Below are 23,944 nucleotides of genomic sequence, written 5' to 3'. Positions count from 1 at the left end.
CCTTTTAAGAACTTTTCTTGGCTTTTCTTTCAATTTTCTTGAGTATATCAAGTAATTTTCACTTGTTGATGGGCTTCCTAGAGTTCTAAAAACACATGTTATCATTTCTCCTACACTCGCTCTCTCTTTGGGGGGCCTTATGTCCTTAAAATAATATCCTTTTAATGAGGTTTTTACTGAGGTTTTGGAAGGAAGTGCATTTGTTTAATATGCTATCTTCACCCAGTAGGTCATGATCTGTAATTATTTTATTTGCTTGTCTATTTCTGGCACATCTACAAGAAATGATAGGGATCTTGTCTGTACTGTGCCACTGCCTGGCACACAATTGTTCTTTAAATATTTGTTAAATGAGTAAATGAATATATTTCAGCTGGGAGAAGTCAAGGCTGCTGCTGCTGCTGCTGCTGCTGCTGCTGCTAAGTCACTTCAGTTGTGTCCGACTCTGTGCGACCCCATAGATGGCAACCCACTAGGCTCCTCTGTCCCTGGGATTCTCCAGGCAAGAATACTGGAGTGGGTTGCCATTTCCTTCTCCAGTGCATGAATGTGAAAAGTGAAAGGGAAGTCGCTCAGTCGTGTCTGACTCTTAGCGACCCCATGGACTGCAGCCTACCAGGCTCCTCTGTCCATGGGATTTTCCAGGCAAGAGTACTGGAGTGGGGTGCCATTGCCTTCTCCGAGAAGTCAAGGCTAGAGTTCACTATTTGGAAATTAGAAGCATGTAAATAGAATTAAGGCTAAATGGCCCACAGAGAACTTATAGATTAAGAAGATGGAATCCTAGGGAAGACAGTGTTTAAATGGCTAAGAGAAGGATCCATGAGTCATTGGAGAATCAGGAGAGAGAGCCATTATTGAAGTCAAGTGAAAACTGAAGAAGATGGGACTATATAACACTGTGCAGAAAGGTCATGTGAGTTAGAGGCTGAAAAGTAGCTTATATTTAGCAGTAGGGGATCTCTGACATTGGCTAGCTCCTCCAGGAACCATAGTAGAATGATTCGGACAGTGGCCACGTTGCAACGGATGGAAGAGTAAGATGCAGTTACTTAGTGTAGGGGTCCCCGCCCCCAACAAGGAGCATACTAGAGGGACTTCCCTGGCAGGCCAGTGGTTAAGATTCTGCACTTCAACTGCGAGGTTCATTCCTGCATTCTGCACAGGTTCAATCCCTGGTCAGGGAATTAAGATCCCACATGCTGCGTGGCACAGCCAAAAAATATAAATAAAACAAGGAGGTTAGCTAGAAAGTAAAAAGGGTGAGATGGCGTTCCAGTTATCTGTTGGTTTGTCATGAGTTTTCTCAATATTTAGTGGCTTAGAACAACAACAAACTGAAGAAGGTAGGATCGTGACCTACTGGGTGAAGACAGCATATTGAACAAATGCACTCCCTTCCAAAACCTCAGTAGAAACCTCATTAAAAGGATACTATTGTAAGGACATAAAGCCCCCAGAAGAGAGAGAGTGTGTAGGAGGTGTGATAACTTGACATTATTATTGGTCAAGTTCTAGAGGCTGACTAGGCTCAACTTGGCAATTACTTGGGCTCTCTCATGTGGTTTTGCAGACAGACAGAAACTGGGTCTAAAGTTATCCTGAAGGCTTTTTTCACATCAGATTGCTGATATAGTCTGTTGCTGGGACTTCAGCTGGTGCTGTCAGCCATGCCACCTACAAATGACCTTTTCCATGTGACTTGGCCTTCCCTGTAGTGTGAGCTGGGTCCCAAGAACAAGTGTCTCAAAAGAACCAGGTGGAAGCTGTATTGTCTTTTATGATCCAGCCTCAGAAGTCCTGTGGCATCACCTCTATCAGTCACATGCCCACCCAAATTCAAGGGGAAAGAACATAGGCCCCCACCCCTCATGGGGAGGAGTGTCAACATCACAGCGTAAGTGGGCTGGGAAATCCTGTTGTGGCCATCTTGAAAAATACAGTCTGCCACAGGTGGTAGCTGCTGGCAGAGTAAGGGCTGCTGCACATGCAACGTGGGTCAAGGCTGGTGTTTTAAGATCAGCAGAATTGGACCAGATTAAAACTCCCATTAAAAAAAAAATCTCTTTTAAAATTGATACCTAGTGCCTTCATTTTATTGACTTTCTGTTTATGCAAATGAGATAAGTAGAGAAATTCTGAACAAAATATGTAATGGAATTTTTTTTAGTCCTTAATTGTAAATCATACATTGTCATTTTAATGTGAACAACCTTGTGAATTTCATTTGAAAAGAGGTGGGAAGTCAGAAAAGCATATTCGTTTTTGAATGACCTGTGATTCAGACAATCTCCCTCATTTTTTTTAGTGATTTTCCTGCAGAAAAACCCCACTGATGACATCTCATTCTTCTCCCTTCTTCCCCAACATCCATGTATTCACAAATACATGATCTTACCTTCCATGTAATAGTGATCTGCCAAAATACTCCTTTGATTGTGTGGCTCATATTTCAGTGTTTCTGGTGTCTTCCTTCATCTTCAGGGCTAGTCCAGACCCTCAGACCTTGCTATTATAAATTCAGGGGTTTCCACATGGTGCTTCTGTATCCATGTCCAACCTTACAGCATAGGATTCTATATACCTGTAATTCTTAACCATTTGGTGATAGACCCCTTTGAAAATTTGGTGAAAATCAAGGACCCTTCTCCTAGAAAAATGTACACACACTCGAAGTTTTTACATACAGATTCATGGGACTCATGGACCTCCTCAGTTCCATCCATGGACCCCATATTCAGAACTGCTGCCTAAATGAGGCTGTGCAGTAGAGTAAGAGTTCAAGTTCTAGAGCCAGACTGTCCAGTTTAATTCCAGGTTCTATCACTCTTACCAGCTAACCTCAGAAAGTCACTCCACCTCTTTATTCCCATTTCCTAACATGTAGAATGAGGCTAACACTAGTGTCTGCTTTATTGGTGGTTGTGAGGATTAAAGGAGATAATGGAGAGAAATGCTTAGCTGAGTGCCTGACAACACAGTTAAGCGCTCAGTAAATGTTAGCAGCGATTACCTTTATTATTGTTGGGGCTTCTCCAGCAAGTAGAACAGTTTGCTGTTCTTTCAACATGCTTTTGGGGCTTCCCAGGTGGTGCTAATGGTAAAAAACCCACCTGCCAATGCAGGAGACATAAGAGACTCGGGTTCGATCCCTGTGTCGGGAAGATCCCCTGGAGGAGGGCATTGCAACCCACTCCAGTATTCTTGCCTGGAGAATCCCATGGACAGAGGAGCCTGGCGTGCTGCAGTCCATGGGGTTGCAAAGAATCGGACACGACTGAAGTGACTTAGCTCTCATGCAAACATGCTTTTAAAAGTGTCCTTGCTATTATAATTTCTTCCACTTAGAATACTTTTTCCATCCCTTTTCCCCATCTTGTTATCCACAGAAGTTCAACCCTTGAAACACAGCTCCAGTGCCATTTCTTCCATTCAGTCTCCCGTATCACCCCCAGTGTGAGAGCTCTCTCTGTTCCAGGTTCCTCCAGCCCTTGATGTTAGTGCTGCCCACAGGGCACTAGCACCCACACTGCGTGTGGCTCAGGTCTCAGGACCACCTCCATGCATCTGGCAGTACTTATTACTCTCACGCTGGCGCAAGGCCCTGTACCAGGTACAGAGGTAGAGCCTCTGTCCCACTGCAGGCAGTGAGGGGTGTAAACCGTACTAAGTGCTGCGACAGTCTAGGCAGGGAAGAGATTCTATCTGGCTGCACTCCCCAGAGGAGGAGTCTTCCTGGAAGATGTGCTTGTGCTGGTCTTGAAAGCTGAAGTTAAAGAGCACAGATAGGTAGATGGGGAGGGTATTTTCTTTAGACCCTCCCTAGAGATGTAAGCCCTCAAAGGGCTTCTGACACTTTTGGTTGCTTTCAAAGAGCCTGTACTAATACCACAAACATGAACTTTCTCAACTTTCTCCCTCCTCCCTCCCGTTGAACCTTCCTCATGACCACCTATCTTATTTCATTATTTATTGGCTGCACCACAGGGCCTGTAGGATCCTTTTTCCCCCAACCAGGGATCAAACCCACCCCCCTGCATTGAAAGCATGCAGTCTCAACCACTGGACCACCAGGCAAGTCCCCTTATTTCGTTATCTTAAATATATTTCCAAAGCTGCACGTTCAGCCTGGGCTCTAGGCCTCATCTTCTCCTACTCCCTCGTTTTCATAACTTCTCGCCTCATTTTCAGCCTTTTATTCAGCCCATTTGTTTATAAACATCCTGGAACCTCTCCTTTCTTCAGACAACAAAAACTACTCCTTAGCGACTCTGAAGGGAAAAAAAAAGACCCAACTGGCTACTATGCTCCCTTCTCATACACTTAACTTGCTTTTTCGCTTTTCTTGGTGTCAGTTTACCGTAACGGTATCCAGCAGGGTCATCAACCACTGTTGGTTCGTTCAGTCTAAATGCACTTTTCTGTTTTCTCTTCCTTGACCTGCATTCTTGTTCACTTGTTCAGATATCTCCTGTTCTCTGACTTGACAGCATCAATCGCTGTTGACCATTCCCTTCTTCCTGAAACTCCTCTTTAATTCTCATGACCCACTTTCTTGTGGCCTCTTGCAAGTTTCACCCACAGTGCTTTTCTCCACCTGACCATAAACGTTGGAGATTTTTTCCCTCAGCCTGTACATTCTCCAGTGGTGATTCTGTCATTCCCATGGCTTCCCCTGCTGCCTGCATGCCGACAACCCCCAAATCTTGTTTTTTTCTAGTTCATAAATCTCTCTTGATCTGCAGACCCCCTAGATATCTAGCTTGCCACTTCCGTTTTGGATAACCCACAGATACCTCATTTTCAAAATGCCCCAAACAGAATACATGATGTTTTCCAATATATGCTTCCTCCTTAAGTCCTTTTTTGGGGGAATGGTATCACTGTCCTTTGGGCTTGCCAGATGGCACAGTGGAAAAGAATCTGCCTGCCATTGCAGGAGACACAAGAGACACAGGTTCAATCCCTAAGTTGGGAAGCTCCTTTCAGTTCAGTTCAGTCGCTCAGTCGTGTCCAACTCTTTGCAACCCCATGAACTGCAGCACGCCAGGCCTCCCTGTCCATCACCAACTCCCGGAGTCTACGCAAACCATGTCCATTGAGTCGGTGATGCCATCCAACCATCTCATCCTCTGTCGTGCCCTTCTCCTCCTGTCCCCAATCCCTCCCAGCATCAGGGTCTTTTCAAATGAGGCAGCTCTTCACATCAGGTGGCCAAAGTATTGGAGTTTCAGCTTCAACATCAGTCCTTCCAATGAACACCCAGGACTGATCTCCTTTAGGGTGGACTGGTTGGATCACTTTGCAGTCCAAGACAACCCATTCCAGTATTCTTGCCTGGAAAATTCCATGGACAAAGGAGCCTGGTGGGCTACCATCCATGGGTCACGAGGAGTCAGACATGACTGAGCAACTGAACGACAATGACAATCACTGCCCTTCCCCTGTTATACTGGTCAGTTTTAAAGATTTTATATCTTAAAGACTTTTTAAAACGGCCTCTCACCTTTACTGCCACTTTCTTAGGACCACAGATTCTCTGAGCACAACCTCTTACCTGATCTTTGTACCTCCACTCCTGACTATGATCCTATTAGTTCTCCAGGGTGCTGCCAGAGTGATCTTCCTAAAATGGAAATAGGATCCCATCCCTTCTCCCTAAACCTTCCTCAGTTACTCCCATCAACACCAGGGTTCCTCAATTTAAGCACGATTGACATTTGGAGCCAGCTAATTCTTTCTGGGGGTTGGGGGGTTCCTCCTGTCATTGTAGGATATTTAACAGCATCCCTGGCCTCTACTTACTAGATGCTGGTAACTTACCCACCACCCAGTCCAGACATTGACAAATATCCCTGTGAGTTGGAGGAGCAAAATGGCCCCTTTTGATCTACAGGATCCACAGTGATCTACAGAATAAACTCTAGGTTTCTCAGCATGAGTACGAGGCCCTTTGTGCTCTCTCCCGCCCGCTCCTCTAGCCCCACTTGGCCCCATACTGCCCATAGTCCCGCAGGTCTGACGGTTACCAGAAGCCCTGCAGCTCCCACTACTAGTTCAGCTTGACTAACTTCCTCAGCCCTCAGGTTTCAGCTCAGAAGTCACTCCTCAGGAAGTAGTTCCAATCTTAACACACACCCCCTGCTTCCCTCTGCTTGTTCATCGTGCAGTGTGACATTTGCTCACTTGTCTCACGTCCTAGCATCAGTGAGAGCTGGATGGCAAGGATTGTGTTTTGTTACCTCTGTGTCCTCAGCATGGTAGTTTACTCCTAGTAGGCACCCAGTAGATGTCGACTGAATGAATAGTTGGTGCTCAATAAGCCTTTGTCGAATGAATGAATAGTCCTCCTTGAAACAGCTGCTTTTCTCAGCTCTTTCACTTTCCACCATTCCATCCTGTTTATGTAATTGAAAAAAAGAAGCTAGTTGGTCAGTAGGTCAAGAAACAGTCACCCTGAAAGCAAGGATTTTAAGGAAAAAAAGCCTGGCACTTCCATAAACTGTGTTCTGCATACGCTAGAACACAAGAATTTTACGTTATGGTTGGTACCAGAAAGTCAGGAACAAGGATTTGGACCAAAATGGGAAAATGGGCAAGAAACACTACATTTTTGTCCTGTAACATATGGATTTCTCATTAGTCTATGTAAGGGAAAACCGGGGGCGGGAAGGGCTCAGCCATTGCAGCTGTCCACACTCTCTCCCCCCATCATTCTGCTGCCACCACACCTGGTCCCCAGAGACACCCTCACTTCTTAGCTATGTTGGCTGAGGTATGGACAAATCCCCCTGGTTCAGCAGAAACTAGCCTGGAATCTTTCAAAAGAAGCTTTGCTAGGAAACTAGTGGGAAAAACAAGAGTAAAAACAGGAAACAGTGTATAGAAACTATAAAAATACAGCGTGTGAAGGAAAGAAAGAAAGGGAAAGACAGAAAAAAGAAAATCCCTTAGCCTGCGATAACTAAATTCGAGTTTTAGCTTTCTTGACTTAATTTAACAGGCACATATTTTCCCTGGGTTTTTGTTGTTGTTTGTTTTATTTTGTTTTGCCACAGTATCGTCTTCCTCTGGGGAACTCATCCTATAGTCCCTTTTTCAGTCTTTGAATATTTTCCGTCTCTCACTTAAGAATCTTCTCTATCTTCATCTTAGATGTTAGAGTCACTTTTTCTTACCGACAGCAGGGTTGCTGATCAGATGGAGCTTTCCAACCTGTCTCTCAGGATAAAGAAGCTCGGGGATTCCACCTCTGAGTAGCCATGCCAAGTGTCCATGACAAAGGTTTTATTTGCCTGAGGTGAAATGAAAAACACAGACAATATCAATGAGTGTTTTAATAACACTATAGAGCTGATCTTTTTATTCTAGGATTTTTTTCTTTCTTTTTAATATTAAAATAGCAGATGGAAATTGTGAGGTTTTACTTTGTTTTTGTTTATGTCCTTGTCAAAATTAAATGTTGATTATTTTCTGTAGGTATCCCAATTTTAAAAAATTCTCCCTGGTTTACAAAATCAAAAACTCTGACTAATAGATATTCTGTAAGACATATATATATATACACCCTATTTTTTATGCTTTGTGAGTCATTTGAAAAAGTATTTTAACATGTGGATTTGTTTTTCAGTCCTCCCAACAGGGCATGCTGTAATTTAACTATGTTTTCAAGGGCAAATGATATAGGTTTTAAAATCTAATGTTCTCTTCTAAGAAACTAAATAGTTGCTGTAATATAATCCTCACAATAAAGGACAAAAACTGTATGGACCTAACAGAAGCAGAAGATATTAAGAAAAGGTGGCAGGAATACACAAGAGAACTATACAAAAAAGATCTTAATGATCCAGATGATCACGATGGTGTGATCACCCACCTGGAGCCAGTCATCTTGGAGTGCAAAGTCAAGTGGGCCTTAGGAAGCATCACGACAAACAAAGCTAGTGGAGGTGATGGAATTCCACCTGAGCTAAAAGATGATGCTGTGACAGTGATGCAGTCAATATGCCAGCAAATTTGGAAAACTCAGCAGTGGCCACAGGACTGGAAAAGGTCAGTTTTCATTCCAATCCCAAAGAAGGGCAATGCCAAAGAATGTTCAAACTATCGCACAGTTGCACTCATCTCACATGCTAGCAAAGCAGTGCTCAAAATTCTCCAAGCTAGGCTTTAATAGTACATGAACCATGAACTTCCAGATGTTCAAGCTAGATTTAGAAAAGGCAGAGGAACCATAGATCAAGTTGCCAACATCCACTGGATCATTGAAAAAGCAAGAGAATATCAGAAAAACATCTGTTTCATTGACTGTGCTAGAGCCACTGACTATGTGGATCACAACAAACTGTGGAAAATTCTTAAAGAGATGGGAATACCAGACCACCTGACCTGCCTCCTGTGAAACCTGTATGCAGGTCAAGAAGCAACAGTTTAGAACTGGATATGGAACAACAGACTGGTTCCAGATTGGGAAAAAGAGTACATTAAGGCTATATATTGTCACCCTGCTTATTTAATTTATATGCAGAGTACATCATGAGAAACGTCAGGCTGGATGAAGCACAAGCTGGAATCAAGATTGCTGGGAGAAATATCAACAACCTCAGATATGGAGATGACACCACCCTTATGGCGGAAGGTGAAGAGGAACTAAAGAGCCTCTTGATGAAAGTAAAAGAGGAGAGAGAAAAAGCTGGCTTAACAGTCAGCATTCAAAAAATGAAGACCATGGTGTCTGGTCTCATCACTTCATGGCAAATAGATGGGGAAACAATGGAAACAGTGGCAGACTTTATTTTGCAGGGGGCTCCAAAATCAGTGCAGATGGTGATTGCAGCCATGAAATTAAAAGACACTTGCTCCTTGGAAGAAAAGCTATGACTAACCTAGACAGTGTATTAAAAAGCAGAGACATTATTTTGCCAACAAAGGTTCATCCAGTCAAAGCTGTGTTTTTCCCAGTAGTCATGTATGGATTTGAAAGTTGGACCATAAAGAAGGCCAAGCACTGAAGAATTGATGCTTTTGAACTGTGGTGTTGGAGAAGACTCTTGAGAGTCCCTTGGACTGCAAGGAGATCAACCAAACCTAAAGGAAATCAATCCTGAATATTCACTGAAAGACGGATGCTGGAGCTGAAGCACCAATACTTTGGCCACCTGATTCAAAGAGCCGACTCATTAGAAAAGACCCTGATGCTGGGAAAGATTGAGGGCAGGAGGAGAAAGGGATGATAAGAGGACGAGATGGTTGAATGGCATCACCAACTCGATGGACACGAGTTTGAGCAAGCTCCAGGAGATGGTGAAGGATAGGGAAGCCTGGCGGGCTGCAGCCCATGGGGTCAGAAAGAATCGGACACAACTGAGTGACTGAACAGCAAACAACAAAATCCTCATTCTAGATATTTATTTATTGGTTGAATATCAGTAAATGTGCCCTCCATGTGCTAGGTCCTGGGTGAAAATAAATTTGAATAAGTTATCATTCCTACCCTCAAGGAAATCCTAGACTAGAAAAGAAGGTCAAGGTATAAACAATAGTGCAGGGTTCAGTCCTCTAGGAGCCAGAGAGAAAGTAGCTAATTTCACCCTGGACACCTTTATAGAGGAAGTGAAGTTTTACACATGGACAGTTGACAATTTGCTAAGACTGGAAACCTGAGTGAACCTGGTACATTTGGAGAACATTTGGGCAACTTCAACCCAGGAACATGTGGGAGAGAACAGAAAATGAAGCTGGAGAGATATTACCCAGTTCTAATCTCAAATTCCACTGCTACCTGTCACTGAACATCTGCTTTTCATACTTGTAGGCCAGAAAAAAAAGCCTGAGCAAGAAAATTGTATTTTGTAATGTCTTTATTCATTAGCCTTCCCTCTCTTAATGGCTTTTGAAAATGCCACTGAAATTTAATATGGGTAAATGCCTTGTACTTGGATTCAGATTTACTACCAAAGCACAGGACAGGGGAGACCTGACAGCTTTTTACTGACCATAAACTTTCCCTGAGCCCTTGATACACCCCAGCTGCCGTGAGAGCAGATGCCATCACGATGACATCTGTTAAGCTTCAACTCAAGGGGAGTTGCAGGAAAGACCTGCCAAACCGGGTCCTGACCTGGCAACATCTGGGCAGCGTGCTCAGGTCTGCGTGCCATTTTTTAGGGGTTGCATAGATAAAATCTAGAGGGCATCCAGAGAAGACAGCCTTCAAATCATCATCTAAAGGGGAAAATTAAAAAGGAGAAAAGAGCTGCCTTTAGTTATTTTAATGGCTTGCTTGAGGCAGGGTGGAATGGTTCATTCTAGGTTGTACCAGTGGACTGGGTGGAAATTAGATCAATTTTGGTTCAATATCGGAAATCATTTTCAAGAGCTTTTTTCCTAATTGCATAGTGCTATGAGATTATTTTGACAAAATATGGAAATGTTTTGACAGAACATGATAACCATCTTCACCTGTGGAGAAGCTGTAGTGAGGAGCCCTGTTGGACCTCTAGAGCTCCTTCCATCTTTAAATTCAATTAAATTTTAGAATTTGTTCTAATTGTTAAAGTATATTGTCCCTTTCCCAACAGTAACCCAATTATTTGTGAATTTTCTTATTTTTTAGTATCTGACCAGAAGGATACCACAAAACCCAAGGTATCAGCATGTCAAGTCAAGACTAGACACTGGTGAGTAAAGATTAACAAATTAAAACTTAAAATCATAATAGCTGATTCTGGACAAAAAGCAGTATGTCATACCTGATAACAAATCATAGCTAAAAGTTTCTCACTGTCTTGTCTGATGTCTTTTTGAGTTCAGGTCTTATGAAAGCTATTTTTCAGATTATCTTTAAAAACTCCATTCACATAATTGAGCTTACTATAAATTGCAAAACTGATTTTTAAAAAAAGCATTGTTTAATAAGTTTCAGGACTGAGGCTAATAAAAATATCAGGACGTCACCTCTATCTTGGAACACGTTTAAGTATATTAAGCAATTTAAGTATATTGCTTAAAACTGGGAGTAATCGATTATACTTTGTGCATGTTCAATTCCCTATTTGCAGAGTGCAGCCACATGCAAAGTTCTGGGCTACGGGACATGTAAAGATGAGTGTGAACTGTTGATTATTGCAATCAAAGAGCTTAGATTCAAGTGGAGGCAGACAGACTTGAATGAGTAACTAAAATACCAGACAAAATTAAATTAGTGCTGCAATTCAGGTAAAATGAAATTTAAGAGTGCATTACTGCTTATTTCCATGCTGTTGACATTTTTCAGTGTCAGGATGAAAACTGCTCCCCAAACCCCTGGTGGATTTGCAGTCTTGTGAGATTTTGGTTGTTTGTTTAGTTTTTTTCAACCTCTTAAAGTCTGCTGTGGAAAATCCATCCTATTAAGATGGCTTTGCTAGTAGATTGGAGTACCACATGCCTTTAGCAATACTGAATTTTCTAACAATAACCTCAAGACAACTAAGAAAATAAATTGAGATGTTGACTGTTTAAATCTCATTCATTTTCTTTCTCTTTCTCCTAGTCTTCTTCAAAATTATTTTCTTCTGTTATACATTTTTCCCCATATAAAATGGACTTAAATGTTTTAAATGAGCCTGTTTTGCCGATACTTTCTTGGGACCTTTCTTTCAAACATTTTTGTGCTGTTCAGATATCTGTCCTTGCAAATATCCTGTTTTATGGGAGGAGGTAAAAAATGTTATCTCTGTCTTTGAGGAAGAGGAAATCTTAGTCCAGAGATTACGTGATTTACTTGAAGTTCAATAAAGGAGACAGAACTAGGATTTGTGTGCAAGATAAAGAAGTCAACTTTGGAGACCTGGCCTGAGGTCCTGTGTCCTTTGTCTTTGGCCGCGCTGTCCCAGTTATTTCCTCCAGCCTCATTTCTTCTACCACCAGTGCCCTCAGCTCCTGCGTCTCTACCTCTCTCCCCATAATTGCAACTGTGACCCACCCTTCCGGAAAAAGTTATTCTGAGAGGGAAGTATTTTTATTAGAAATACCATATATTCTCTGAGAAGTACAGATAATGTTTTAAAGACTGCTTAATGCTTTCTTGTGGAGCCTTCTTAAAATCAAAATTTGTAGGAGCTGAGATGTTTTTCAGCTATATAGATTTGTTTATAACATTTTTTTTTTCCTCCTGGAAATTGAATTGTTTTATGAATGAAAACCCATTTCTTTCTCTTCAGTTCCTCAACTCATAACCAAAGTTTGACTCAATTATGATATCTGAAAATAATTCAGTTTTTTGGAAATTGAGATATTTGTATCTTCTTTTTACAATACAAAGTAATTGCCCATATCCTTTTATATTCTGAGATTTTTTAATCTAGTGTTTTTGTTGATTAAACTTGTTAGTGTCTATAGATAGTGTTAGTCACTAAGTTGTGTCCAACTCGTTGTGACCCCATGGACAGTAGCCCACCAGGCTCCTCTGTCCATTCTTGCCTGGAATTCTCCAGCAAGACTACTAGAGTGGGTTGCCCTTCCGATCTCCAGGGGATCTTCCCAACCCAGGGGTCAAACCCAGGTCTCCTGCATTGCAGGCAGATTCTTTACCATCTGGGCTTTTGAGGTCACTGTAGATTCACATGGAATGGTAAGAAATAAAACAGAGATTCCATGTACTTTACCTAGTTTCCTATAGTAACATCTTGCAAAACTATACTGCACTACCCCAGCCATGATACTGGCAGTGATAGATAGAGTCTGGATACAGAACTTTTTTCCCATGACCACAAGGATGCTTCATATCCACTTGCCACCCTCACCTGCTCCTTAACCCCTGGCTCCCACCAATCTGTTCTTCACTTCTATAATTTTGTCATTTCACAACTTCTATATGGATGGAATCATACAGTATATAACTTTGCCTGGATTTTTTCCTCAGTAAGTTCTCTGGAGATTTAACCAGGTTGTTGCATGTATTAGTAGTTCATCCCTTTTTATTCCTGAGTGGTGGCTCAGATGGTAAAGAGTCTCCCTGCAGTGCAGGAGACCCAGGTTCTATCCCTGGGTTGGGAAGATCCCCTGGAGAAGGAAATGGCAACCCACTCCAGTATTCTTGCCTGGAAAATCCCATGGATGGAGGAACCTGGTAGGTTACAGTCCGTGGGGTCGCAAAGAGTTGGACACGACTAAGCGACTTCACTTCTTAGGAATATTCCATAGTATGGATGCACCATGGGCTTCACAGGTGGCAGAGTGGTACAGAATCCGCCTGCCAATGCAGGAGATGCAAGAGACTCAGGTTCGATCTCCTGGAGTAGGAAATGGCAACCCTCTCCAGTATTCTTGCCTGGGGAGTTCCATGGACAGAGGAGCCTGGTGGGCTACTATCCATGGGATTGCAGAGTCGCAAGTTTAATCATTTTCCTATTGAAGGACATTTAAATTGTTTCCCCTTTTTAATTGTTACAAGTAAATGTGCTATAAACATTTGAATACAGATTTTTGTGTGAAAATAAGCCTTCATTTCTCCGGGATTAGTGCCCAGAAGTGCAGTTACTAGGTTGTTTGGCAGTTGCATTTGTAGTGTTTTAAGAAACTGCCAAACTGTTTTCCAGAGTGACTGGACCATTTTACACTCCCATCAGCAGTGTGATCCAGTTTCTCCATATCCTTAGCATTTGGTGGTGTTGCCATTTTTAATTTTAGCCATTCTGATAGATGTGTAGTAGCCTATCATTGCCCTTGTGTTTTGCATTTCTCTAATGACTTATGATGTTGAAGATCTCTTTGTGTGCTTTTTTGCCATCTATATATCTGTATTTCGTCTTCACTGGAATGTTTGTCTTTTTTGCCTGTGTTGTAATTGGATTGCTTGCTTTTTAGTTGTTGAGTTTTGAGTGTTCTTTATATATCCTAGCTACTAGTCCTTTGTTGGATACATGGTTTGCAAATGGTTTCTGCCAGTCTGTAGCCTGTCTTTTCATCCTCCTACAGGGTCTTTCAAAGAGCAAAAGTTTTTAATCTAGGTAAAGTCCAGGATATCAGTATTTTCTTTTATGGATCCTGCTTTTGTTGTCAGGCCTAAGAACACTTTGCCTAACCTAGATCCCAAAGATTTTCTACCATAATTTTTTTTTAAGTTATGTATTTTAGGTTTATATGTAAGGTTTATATGTTTTTATTTGTTTATATTTATAAACAAATAAACATATTTGTTTATATGTAACAAAATGTTTCCATGATACATTTTGAGGTAATTTCTGTATAAGATGTACAACTTAGATTGAGATTAACTTTTGCTTGAGGATGTCCAATTTCTCTAGCACCATTTGTTTAAAAGGTTACATTTCTTCCATTGAATTGTATGTTCACCTTTGTTGAAAACCAGTGGGCATATTTATGTGGATCTATTTCTAGTTTCTATATTCTGTTCCATTGATTTTTTTAAAAAATTAATTAATTCATTTATTTTACTTTACAATATTGTATTGGTTTTGCCATACAATGACTTGAATCCGCCATGGGTATACATGTGTTCCCCATCCTGAACCCCGCTCTCACCTCCCTCCCCATCCCATCCCTCTGGGTCATCCCAGTGCACCAGCCCCGAGCACCTGTATTATGCATCGAACCTGGACTGGTGATTCATTTCACATGTGATAATTTACATGTTTCAATGCCATTCTTCCATATCATCCCGCCCTCGCCCTCTCCCACAGAGTCCAAAAGACTGTTCAGTATATCTGTGTCTCTTTTGCTGTCTCACATACAGGGTTATCATTACCATCTTTCTAAATTCCATATATATGCATTTGTATACTGTATTGGTATTTTTCTTTCTGGCTTACTTCACTGTGTATAATAGGCTCCAGTTTCATCACCTCATTAGAACTGATTCAAATGTATTCTTTTTAATGGCTGAGTAATATTCCATTGTGTATATGTACCACCGCTTTCTTATCCATTTATCTGCTGATGGACATCTAGGTTGCTTCCATGTTCCATTGATTTATGTGTCTATCCCTCTGCCAATACCACAGTCTTGATTACTGTAGCTGTATATAGTAAATTGGATATTGGTTAGATGGATTATTCCCACTTTATTTTTCTTTACAAAATTACTTTAGCTACTCTAATTCCTTTGGCTTTCCATGTAAACTGTAGAATAATCTTATTTACACTTTAAAAATACTGATATACATTTGATAGGAATTTCATTCAACCTGTCTTATCAATTTGGGGAAAATTGACACGTTCCTATGTTGAGTCTTACATTCCATTAATATGCTATTTCTCTCCATATACTTGACTTTTTGTTTCTTTCATCAGCATTGTACAGTTTTCAGCATATAAATCCTATACATGTTTTGTTGGATTTACAGATAAGTATTTCTCTTTTTCTGAGCAATTTTAAATGGTATTGTATTTTTAAACTTCAGTGTCCATGTTTTCATTGCTAGCATATAGAAATACAGCTTAATTTTGTGTATTTAACTGGTATCCAGAGATGTTGCTAAAAGTACTTATTAGGTAAGGGAGGAGTTTTTGGTAGATTCCTTGGGCTTTTCTATGTAGACAATCATGCGTCTAAAAAAAGAAAGTTTTATTTCTTCCTTTCCAGTCTACATGTGTTTATTTCCTTTTATTGCCTTATTTCACTGGTCAGAACTGGCAGAACTATGTTAAATGAGTGATTGGAGCAAACATCCTTATCTTTACCCCAGACTTACAAGGAAATCATTGTCTTTCATTGTTAGCTGTATCAGGTTGAGGGAGTTTCCTCCTGTTCCTATTTTTCTGAGAGTTTTAATCCCGAATGACAATTGAATTTTATTGAATACTTTTTTACTACCTCAACTGATATAATCATACATATTTTTTCTTTATCTTGATAATACAATGGATTACTTTTATTGATTTTTAAATATTGTACTAGTTTTGCATTCATTGAGTAAACCTCACTCAATCATGGTATAATAATTCTTACTATATATTACTGAATTCTATTTATTATTTCATTAAAGATTTTTGTGTCTATATTCATGAGGGACATTGGTTTGTAGTTTTGGTTTGTTTTTTGGATTGTCTTTGTCTGGTTTTAGTATTGTTGTAATACTGGTCTCATAAAATGAGTTGGGAAGTATTCCCTCCTGTTCTGTTTTTCTGGAAGAGATTGTATATTATTAGTGTCAATACTTTCTTAAATATTTGGTAGAATTCTCCAATAAAACTGTTGTGCCTGGAGACTTCTTTTTTGAGAGTTTTAAAATTTTTAATGTAATGTTTTAATAGTTAAGGGGATATTCAAATTGTTTGTTTCATATTAGATGAGTTGTGGGTTTGTGTTTTTTGAGGAATTAGTACATTTCATCCAAGTTTTCAAATTTATGTGCATAAAGTTGTTTGTAGCGTTTCCTTGTTATCCTTCTGATATCTGTAATGTCTGAAGTGAAGCCTCTCTTTCATTACTGACATTGGTAATTTGTGTCTTTTTTTTCATCACTACAGATTTATCCATTTTATTGATCTTTTCAAAGAACCAGCTTTTGGTTTCATGAATTTTCTCTGTGTTTTCTGTTTTAAATTTTATTGGTTTTTCTCTTTATTATTTCCTTTCTTCTGCTTGCTTTGGGTTTATTTTGCTCTTGTTTCTAGATTCTTGAGATAGGCATTTAGATTATTGATTAAAGATTTTTCCTCTTTTTAATGCATATAGTTAGTAATACAAATTTCTCTCAGCACTAATTAATAGCTATATCTCAAAAATTTTTATATGTTGAATTTTCATTTTCATTCACTTCAGTGTATCTTTTTACCTCTCTTAAGACTTCTTTGATCCATGGATTATTTAGAAGTATGTTATTTAGTTACAAGTATTTGGAGATTTTCCTGTTATCTTTCTGTTAATGACTTCCAGTTTGATACCACTGTGGTTAGAGAATGTACTCTGTATATATTATTTTTTTTAATGTATTGATGTTTATTTTATTGTCTAGGATATGGTCTATCTTGGTATATGTTCCATGGGTACTTGAAAAGAGGCATAGTTTTGCTTAGTGAATTCTTTTTTTCATGATATTCTGAGATACCTTCTTTTATCTTTTCCTTTCTAATTAGAGAGCTTCCTTTAACCATTCTTTAGGATAGGTCTAAAAAGCAAGAGAGTTCCAGAAAAACATCTATTTCTGCTTTATTGACTATGCCAAAGCCTTTGACTGTGTGGACAATAAACTGGAAAATTCTGAAAGAGATGGGAATACCAGACCACCTGATCTGCCTCTTGAGAAATCTGTATGCAGGTCAGGAAGCAACAGTTAGAACTGGACATAGAACAACAGACTGGTTCCAAATAGGAAAAGGAGTATGTCAAGGCTGTATATTGTCACCCTGTTTATTTAACTTACATGCAGAGTAAGTACATCATGAGAAACGCTGGACTAGAAGAAACACAAGCTGGAATCAAGATTGCCGGGAGAAATATCAATAACCTCAGATATGCAGATGCACTACCCTTATGGCAGAAAGTGAAGAGGAACTAAAAAGCCTCTTGATGAAAGTGAAAGTGGAGAGTGAAAAAGTTGGCTTAAAGCTCAACATTCAGAAAACGAAGATCATGGCATCCGGTCCCATCACTTCATGGGAAATAGATGGGGAAACAGTGGAAACAGTGTCAGACTTCATTTTTTCGGGCTCCAAAATCAGTGCAGATGGTGACTGCAGCCATGAAATTAAAAGACGCTTACTCCTTGGAAGGAAAGTTATGACCAACCTAGATAGCATATTCAAAAGCAGAGACATTATTTTGCCAACAAAGTTTCATCTAGTCAAGGCTATGGTTTTTCCTGTGGTCATGTATGGATGTGAGAGTTGGACTGTGAAGAAGGCTGAGCATCTAAGAATTGATGCTTTTGAACTGTGGTGTTGGAGAAGACTCTTGAGAGTCCCTTGGACTGCAAGGAGATCCAACCAGTCCATTCTGAAGGAGATCAGCCCTGGGATTTCTTTGGAAGGAATGATGCTGAAGCTGAAACTCCAGTACTTTGGCCACCTCATGCGAAGAGTTGACTCATTGGAAAAGACTCTGATGCTGGGAGGGATTGGGGGCAGGAGGAGAAGGGGACGACAGAGGATGAGATGGCTGGATGGCATCACTGACTGGACGGACATGAGTCCGGGAGTTGGTGATGGACAGGGAGGCCTGGCGTGCTGCAATTCATGGGGTCGCAAAGAGTCGGACACGACTGAGCAACTGAACTGAACTGAACTGGTAACAAAGTCTCTTAGTTTTCCTTAATGAGAATGTCTTGATTTCTTTTCTTTCCTAAAGGGTGTCTTCTCTTCGTATAGGATTCCAGTTGACAGTTCTTTTCTTCCAGCACTTGAAAAATATTGTGCCACTTTCTTCTGGACACCTGATTTTTTATGAGAAATCTCCTGTTATTCAAACTGCTTTTCCCATATAGGACAGGTGTCATTTTTCTGTTGCTGCTTTTGAGATTTCTTTCTTTAGTTTTCACAAGTTTGACTATGATAACATCTTGCTGTGGATTTCTTTGGAGTAAACGCCAAACAGTATTTCCTTCTATTATAAATCTGACGTTTATATTACTTGCCAAATTTGATAGTGTTGAAAGTGTTAGTCTCTCAGTCGTGTCTGACTCTGCAACCCCATGGACTGTAGCCTCTGTCCATGGAATTCTCTAGGCAAGAATACTGCAGTAGATTGCCATTCCCTTCTCCAGATCTTCCCAACCCAGGCATCAAACCTTGGTCTCCCAAATTGCAGGCAGATTCTTTACTGTCTGAGCCACCAGGGACTGATAACAAATTTGAAAAGGTTTCAGCAATTATATCTTTGAGTGCATTTTCAGCCCCAGCCTCTTTCTCCTCCTTTTTGGTACTCTGATAGCATCTCATCACAGCCCAACAAAGATGAAAATCAAGATTCCCCATCTGGCCTTTATGGGCAGGTAAGGGTAAGACATAGCTTTTCTGTGGAATGCAACTGGAATAAGGTAGTTATTATCTGATAGTTTTCTGTCTTGCTGTCCTTTGGCTGGAGATAGCAGATTTTTGTTAGGAATTTTTTCATCTGTTGGTATTTTTGGATTTCTGGCTTCTTCAGCTCCATGTTGAGGGTAATGAGACAAAAAACAACCATACACACCCCCAGGTAGCTCAACCGTTATGTCATTGCTCAGGTCCCAAAGTCCCTAGCCAATCTGCCTTCCTTGCTCCACCTATCAGAGTCTTCTTATGTTTGTTTTATATATAATGTCCAGTATTTTTTTTAATTTTAGGTATCAGATCAGATAAGTTGCTCAGTCGTGTCCGACTCTTTGCAACCCCATTAACTGCAGCTCGCCAGGCCTCCCTGTCCTTCACCAACTCCCGGAGTTCACTCAAACTCACATCCATCGAGTCGGTGATGCCATCCAGCCATCTCATCCTCTGTCGTCCCCTTCTCCTCCTGCCCCCAATCCTTCCCAGCATCAGAGTCTTTTCCAATGAGTCAACTCTTCACATGAGGTAGCCTAAGTACTGGAGTTTCAGCTTTAGCATCATTCCTTCCAAAGAACACCCAGGGCTGATCTCCTTCAGAATGGACTGGTTGGATCTCCTTGCAGTCCAAGGGACTCTCAAGAGTCTTCTCCAACACCACAGTTCAAAAGCATCAGTTCTTCGGCGAGTTGATTTATAATGTCATGTTAGTTTCTAGTGTATAGCAATGACTCAGTTTTATACATATATGTATATACACATAAAATGTATTTTCTTTTTCAGATTCTTTTCCGTTATAGGTTAGTATAAGCTATTGAATATAGTTGCCTGTGCTCTACAGTAGGACCTTGTTTATCTGTTTTATATATAGTAATATGTAGCTTCTAATCCCAAACTCTTAATTTACCCCATCCAGGATTTTCTTTTTCCATTCAATCTTTTTTTCTAACTGGGTATGTTTTCTTAAATTAAGATATAATTTACAACCATAAAATTCAACCTTTAAAAATGTACAGTCCAGACATTTTTAGAACATTCACAAGGTTGTCAGACCATCAATACTATCTAACTGTAGAATATTTCTGTGTGTGTTTGTGTGCATGCATGCTCTGTCGTGTCCGACTCTTTACAGCCCCATGTAGCCTGCAGCTGTAGCCTGCCAGGCTCCTCTGTTCATGAGATTTTCCAGGCAAGGATACTGGAGTGGGTTTCTGTTTCCTTCTCCAGGAGAATCTTCCCAACTCAGGGATCAAACCCATATCTGTTGCATCTCCTGCATTTGCAGGTGGGTTCTTTACCACTAGCGCCACCCGAATATTTCCCATTAAGAAACCCCATACCCAAAGCAGTAATTTCCTATGCCTTACTTTTACCAGTTCCTGGTAATCACTAATCTATGTTTTGTATCTATGACTTTGCCTCTGCTGAATATTTCATAAAAATGGAATCATACAACATGTGACCTTTGTGTCTGACTTCTTTCACTTAGCATAATGTTTTCAAGGTTCATCATTGTTCTAGCATGTGTCAACACTTTATTTTAATGCTAAACAATATTCTTTTATATAGCTATTCCTGATGTCTCAAATGGTAAAGAATCCGCCTGCTGTGCGGGAGACCTGGGTTTAACTCCTGAGTTGGGAAGATTCCCTGGAGGAGGGCATGGCAGCCCACTCTAGTATTTTTGCCTGGGGACTCCCCATGGACGGAGGCGCCTGGTGGGCCACAGTCCACGGGATCACAAGGAGCTGGACGCAGCTGAGCGACGAAGCACAGCACCACAGCTGGTGTGTCTTCTCATCATTTGATAGATGTTTGGTTTATTTACACTTTTTGACTATAATGCTGCTAAAACATTAGTATACATGTTTTTTAACCTGTTTTCAGTTCTCTTGGTTATATACCTAGAAGTTGAATTCTTGGTCAGATGTTAACCCTGTGTTTAATTTTTTGAGAAACTGCCAAACTGTGTTCCAAAGCAGCTGCACTTTGCATTCCCACCAGCAGTGTAGGAGGGCTCTTTTCTCCTCCATATCCTCAACAATACTTGTTGTTGTCCATCGTTTTGATTATAGTCATCTTTGTGGGTGTGAAGTGGTATTTTCATTGTGGTTTTGATTTGCATTTTCCTAATGAGTAATGATGTTGAGCACCTTTTAATGTGCTTATTGGCAATTATACATCTCCTGTGGAGAGATGGCTATTCATATCCTTGGCCTGTTTTCTTTTTTTAGTTGGGTTATTTTTCTTTTTATTGTTGAGTTACAAGAGTTCTGTTATATACCCTGGATAGTAGACCCTTATCTGAAGGATAATTTGCAGATATTTCCTCCTATTTTGTGGGTCATCTGGGGATTTTGTTGTACTTAGCTGAAGGAGTAGAGAAAAGTACATCCTTCATCTTCCTGGAAGCAGAAGTCTAGTTTTATAATACCTTTGGAAGGGCCAAAGTATGCTTCATTGCCGGAAACCCAGTGTATTTTAAAGTCAGTATGGAAGAAATGTAATTCTAGTGTTTGATTTTTTGTTTTGGATTTAAAAAATTACGTTAAAGTCAAATTAAGGGAAAGATTTTCATTTTTTTCTATTCATTTTGTGTGTGTGTGACTTACCTCTGTATATTCAGTACAGCAGCCTATGGGTTATGAGCCAGGATACGGATCTCTTTAGCCCTCTGGCTAGCCGTCAGGGCCTGAGACAGCCCAAACCTCAGTGTTGTGTCCAAATGTTATCACTTATGTGTGTCTGCCATAAGGGGAAAAGTGTGAGGAATCGTGGCTGTGAAAACACCAGACTGACTTTAAAGGTCAAGTAAAAGTAAGGAATTCCTGTCTGAGGTATGATTTTAAGCTCTGCAGTCAGAGCAGTAGAAATAGGCACAGGAACAAATGAGCATTTCTCATTTCTAGGCTAAATAGATGGGTCTTTAATCTTTTCTTACCAAACAGTGAGCAACTCAGAGTTAATCCCAAGAAATCAAGAATTTTGTGGCATCTCCAATCTTCACCCAAATCGCCTTCTACTGATTTCTTCAAAGCCAGATATCTTCTTCCTGGGTAAAGATAATATTTTATTTCTGTCCTTCTGACGCTACTTCTCTTATAAATTCAAACACCATTGTATAGCCATGGCTAGAAATATCAGAATTATTTTGAACTTCAAATATTTCTTTTGTTCCATAGGTTCCTGAGTGTATCTTCCCAGCTCCCCAGCACTGCCAGACTGTGCCCGGAATGGATTATGCTTCTGATGAAATCCCTGCTGGCATTTTGTTCAGCCACCACCGCAGGGCCCTTGTGTATTCTCAAGCACCCTCTCTGGGTTTCTGCTCTGTAGCCCTGCAGGCTGATTAAAGGACAATTTCCAAACCACAGGGCTCTCCCTTTGTTAGTCTCCTAAACGCTTTCATTCCTGGCATTATTCTCTCATTTCAATCTATATTCAATCTAATTTCAAATTTCTTTAGCTCTCTAAAATTCCATAGACTATCTCCACTCAGTCTTTTCTAGCCATTTTTTATTTTTTAAAAATTCATCTTACTTTTCTTATCTCCATACAAACTAGTCATTTTCTTTTTTTCTTCTTAGTCTTTACTTTTCCTGAATATCTGCTAATAGCCTTGATCCTAAGCACTGAAACTCATTACAGACTAGGTACTCTTCATCTTTGCTTGGTATTTAATTCTGTTTCTTATGCCAAAAGAAGAAATGTATGTGAAAGCCTTTTACAAACCAGAAAGCACCATGCACTCGTGTAACTTATTGAGATTAACAAAGGACCTCTGTGCCTCTTTTCACGCTTTCTGCTCCTTCCGAGCCAAAAGAACTTCTCCATAGAGGAGGGAAATATTGAAGAAAAATAAAGCAGTGGAATTGTCTCTTAGCAACTGAGTTCCTGCCTTATAAATCTTAACCACTTTAGATTACTGCTGCTCAAAATCACTTGCTTTTCTTACTGGCTCAGTACAAATAAGGTTATTACATTATAGGAAAACAAAGGAAAAACTCTAATGAATGAGCCCCTCAGTTCGTTGATTGTGCTGTATCTTTGCTTAGCAATATCAATATAGTTGAGTTGTCTCTTTCTCTTGATTCCATTTGTAAAACCTTTTTATATATCTTTTTTTGGAAACTTAAATTATAAACTAAGTAGAGGCTAAATACCACCTTATATATTTCTATTACCTGAGTCCTGAAACAATATAGGTCATTTAAGTAGTACATAACATATATGTACTATATATAAATCAAGTTGTGTATAGCTTAGAGAAAATCAGGCATCCAAAAACTCAAAGCAAATTGGGGTATGATTATTTACATTATAATATGATCCATTATAAGGATTCTTCAGCTAGTACATCTTCATAGTATTTCTCATTTAGCAAATATTTTTGAGCGCCTCCAACACTAGACAGTGGAAAGGATAAAGATATTCTGTGTGTGTGTTTGTGTGTCTATGTGCGTGTAAATAGTTATTTGGGGCTTTCAGTATAATAAGATAGATAAGACTTACACACAAATAAGGCAGTACAATGATAAATGCCTTGTGAGCGGTAAGCTGAGCGCTGTAGAAGTTCAGAGGAGGGAAAGGTCACTTCCAGCTGGGTGAGCTATTATGAGTACGTGGGCAAGGTGACACGTTGGAGAGCCAAAGACTCACAGAGAGTTTGTCAAGTTTAGTAATTAAGGCAAGATTGAAGAGGTAGGTAAGATGTTGGCGCCTTCAGCAGTAGAGCAAGGAGTTTAAACTTCAGTCAGTAAGCAGTGGGGAGCCACTGACTTTCTTTTTTAATCAAAGTCTTGTCTAGGAAAATTTATCTGGCGGTAATGTGTAATTTCAATTAAAAAAAATTATTCTGTTGATAGTCTTTTAGCCTCCTTACCTTTGTATAAAATAAAAATATGTTTATAAATAAGTCAATTATAGAATTGATTCATTTGTATTCTTTTTAAAAGGTAGTCAAAAAGCTGTTTTCCGA

At 40.0% G+C, this 23,944-nt stretch overlaps 1 protein-coding gene across 1 annotated transcript in view; it reads left to right on the top strand.

Annotated features, from left to right (window-relative positions):
- Positions 1-23,944, top strand: part of CEP41 (centrosomal protein 41) — a 53,120-nt gene that overhangs the window by 8,100 nt on the left and 21,076 nt on the right. Inside the window, exons 2-3 of the mRNA XM_045166338.1 lie at positions 3,479-3,613; positions 10,616-10,679. Coding sequence (XP_045022273.1) covers positions 3,479-3,613; positions 10,616-10,679 — 199 coding nt within the window. The remainder of the gene's footprint in view (positions 1-3,478; positions 3,614-10,615; positions 10,680-23,944) is intronic.

The sequence above is a fragment of the Bubalus bubalis genome, chromosome 8 (assembly GCF_019923935.1).
Source record: "Bubalus bubalis isolate 160015118507 breed Murrah chromosome 8, NDDB_SH_1, whole genome shotgun sequence".
Lineage (NCBI taxonomy): Eukaryota > Metazoa > Chordata > Mammalia > Artiodactyla > Bovidae > Bubalus > Bubalus bubalis.
The sequence above is the reverse complement of the archived record's forward strand: the minus strand, read 5'-3'. Positions and strand labels throughout refer to the sequence as shown.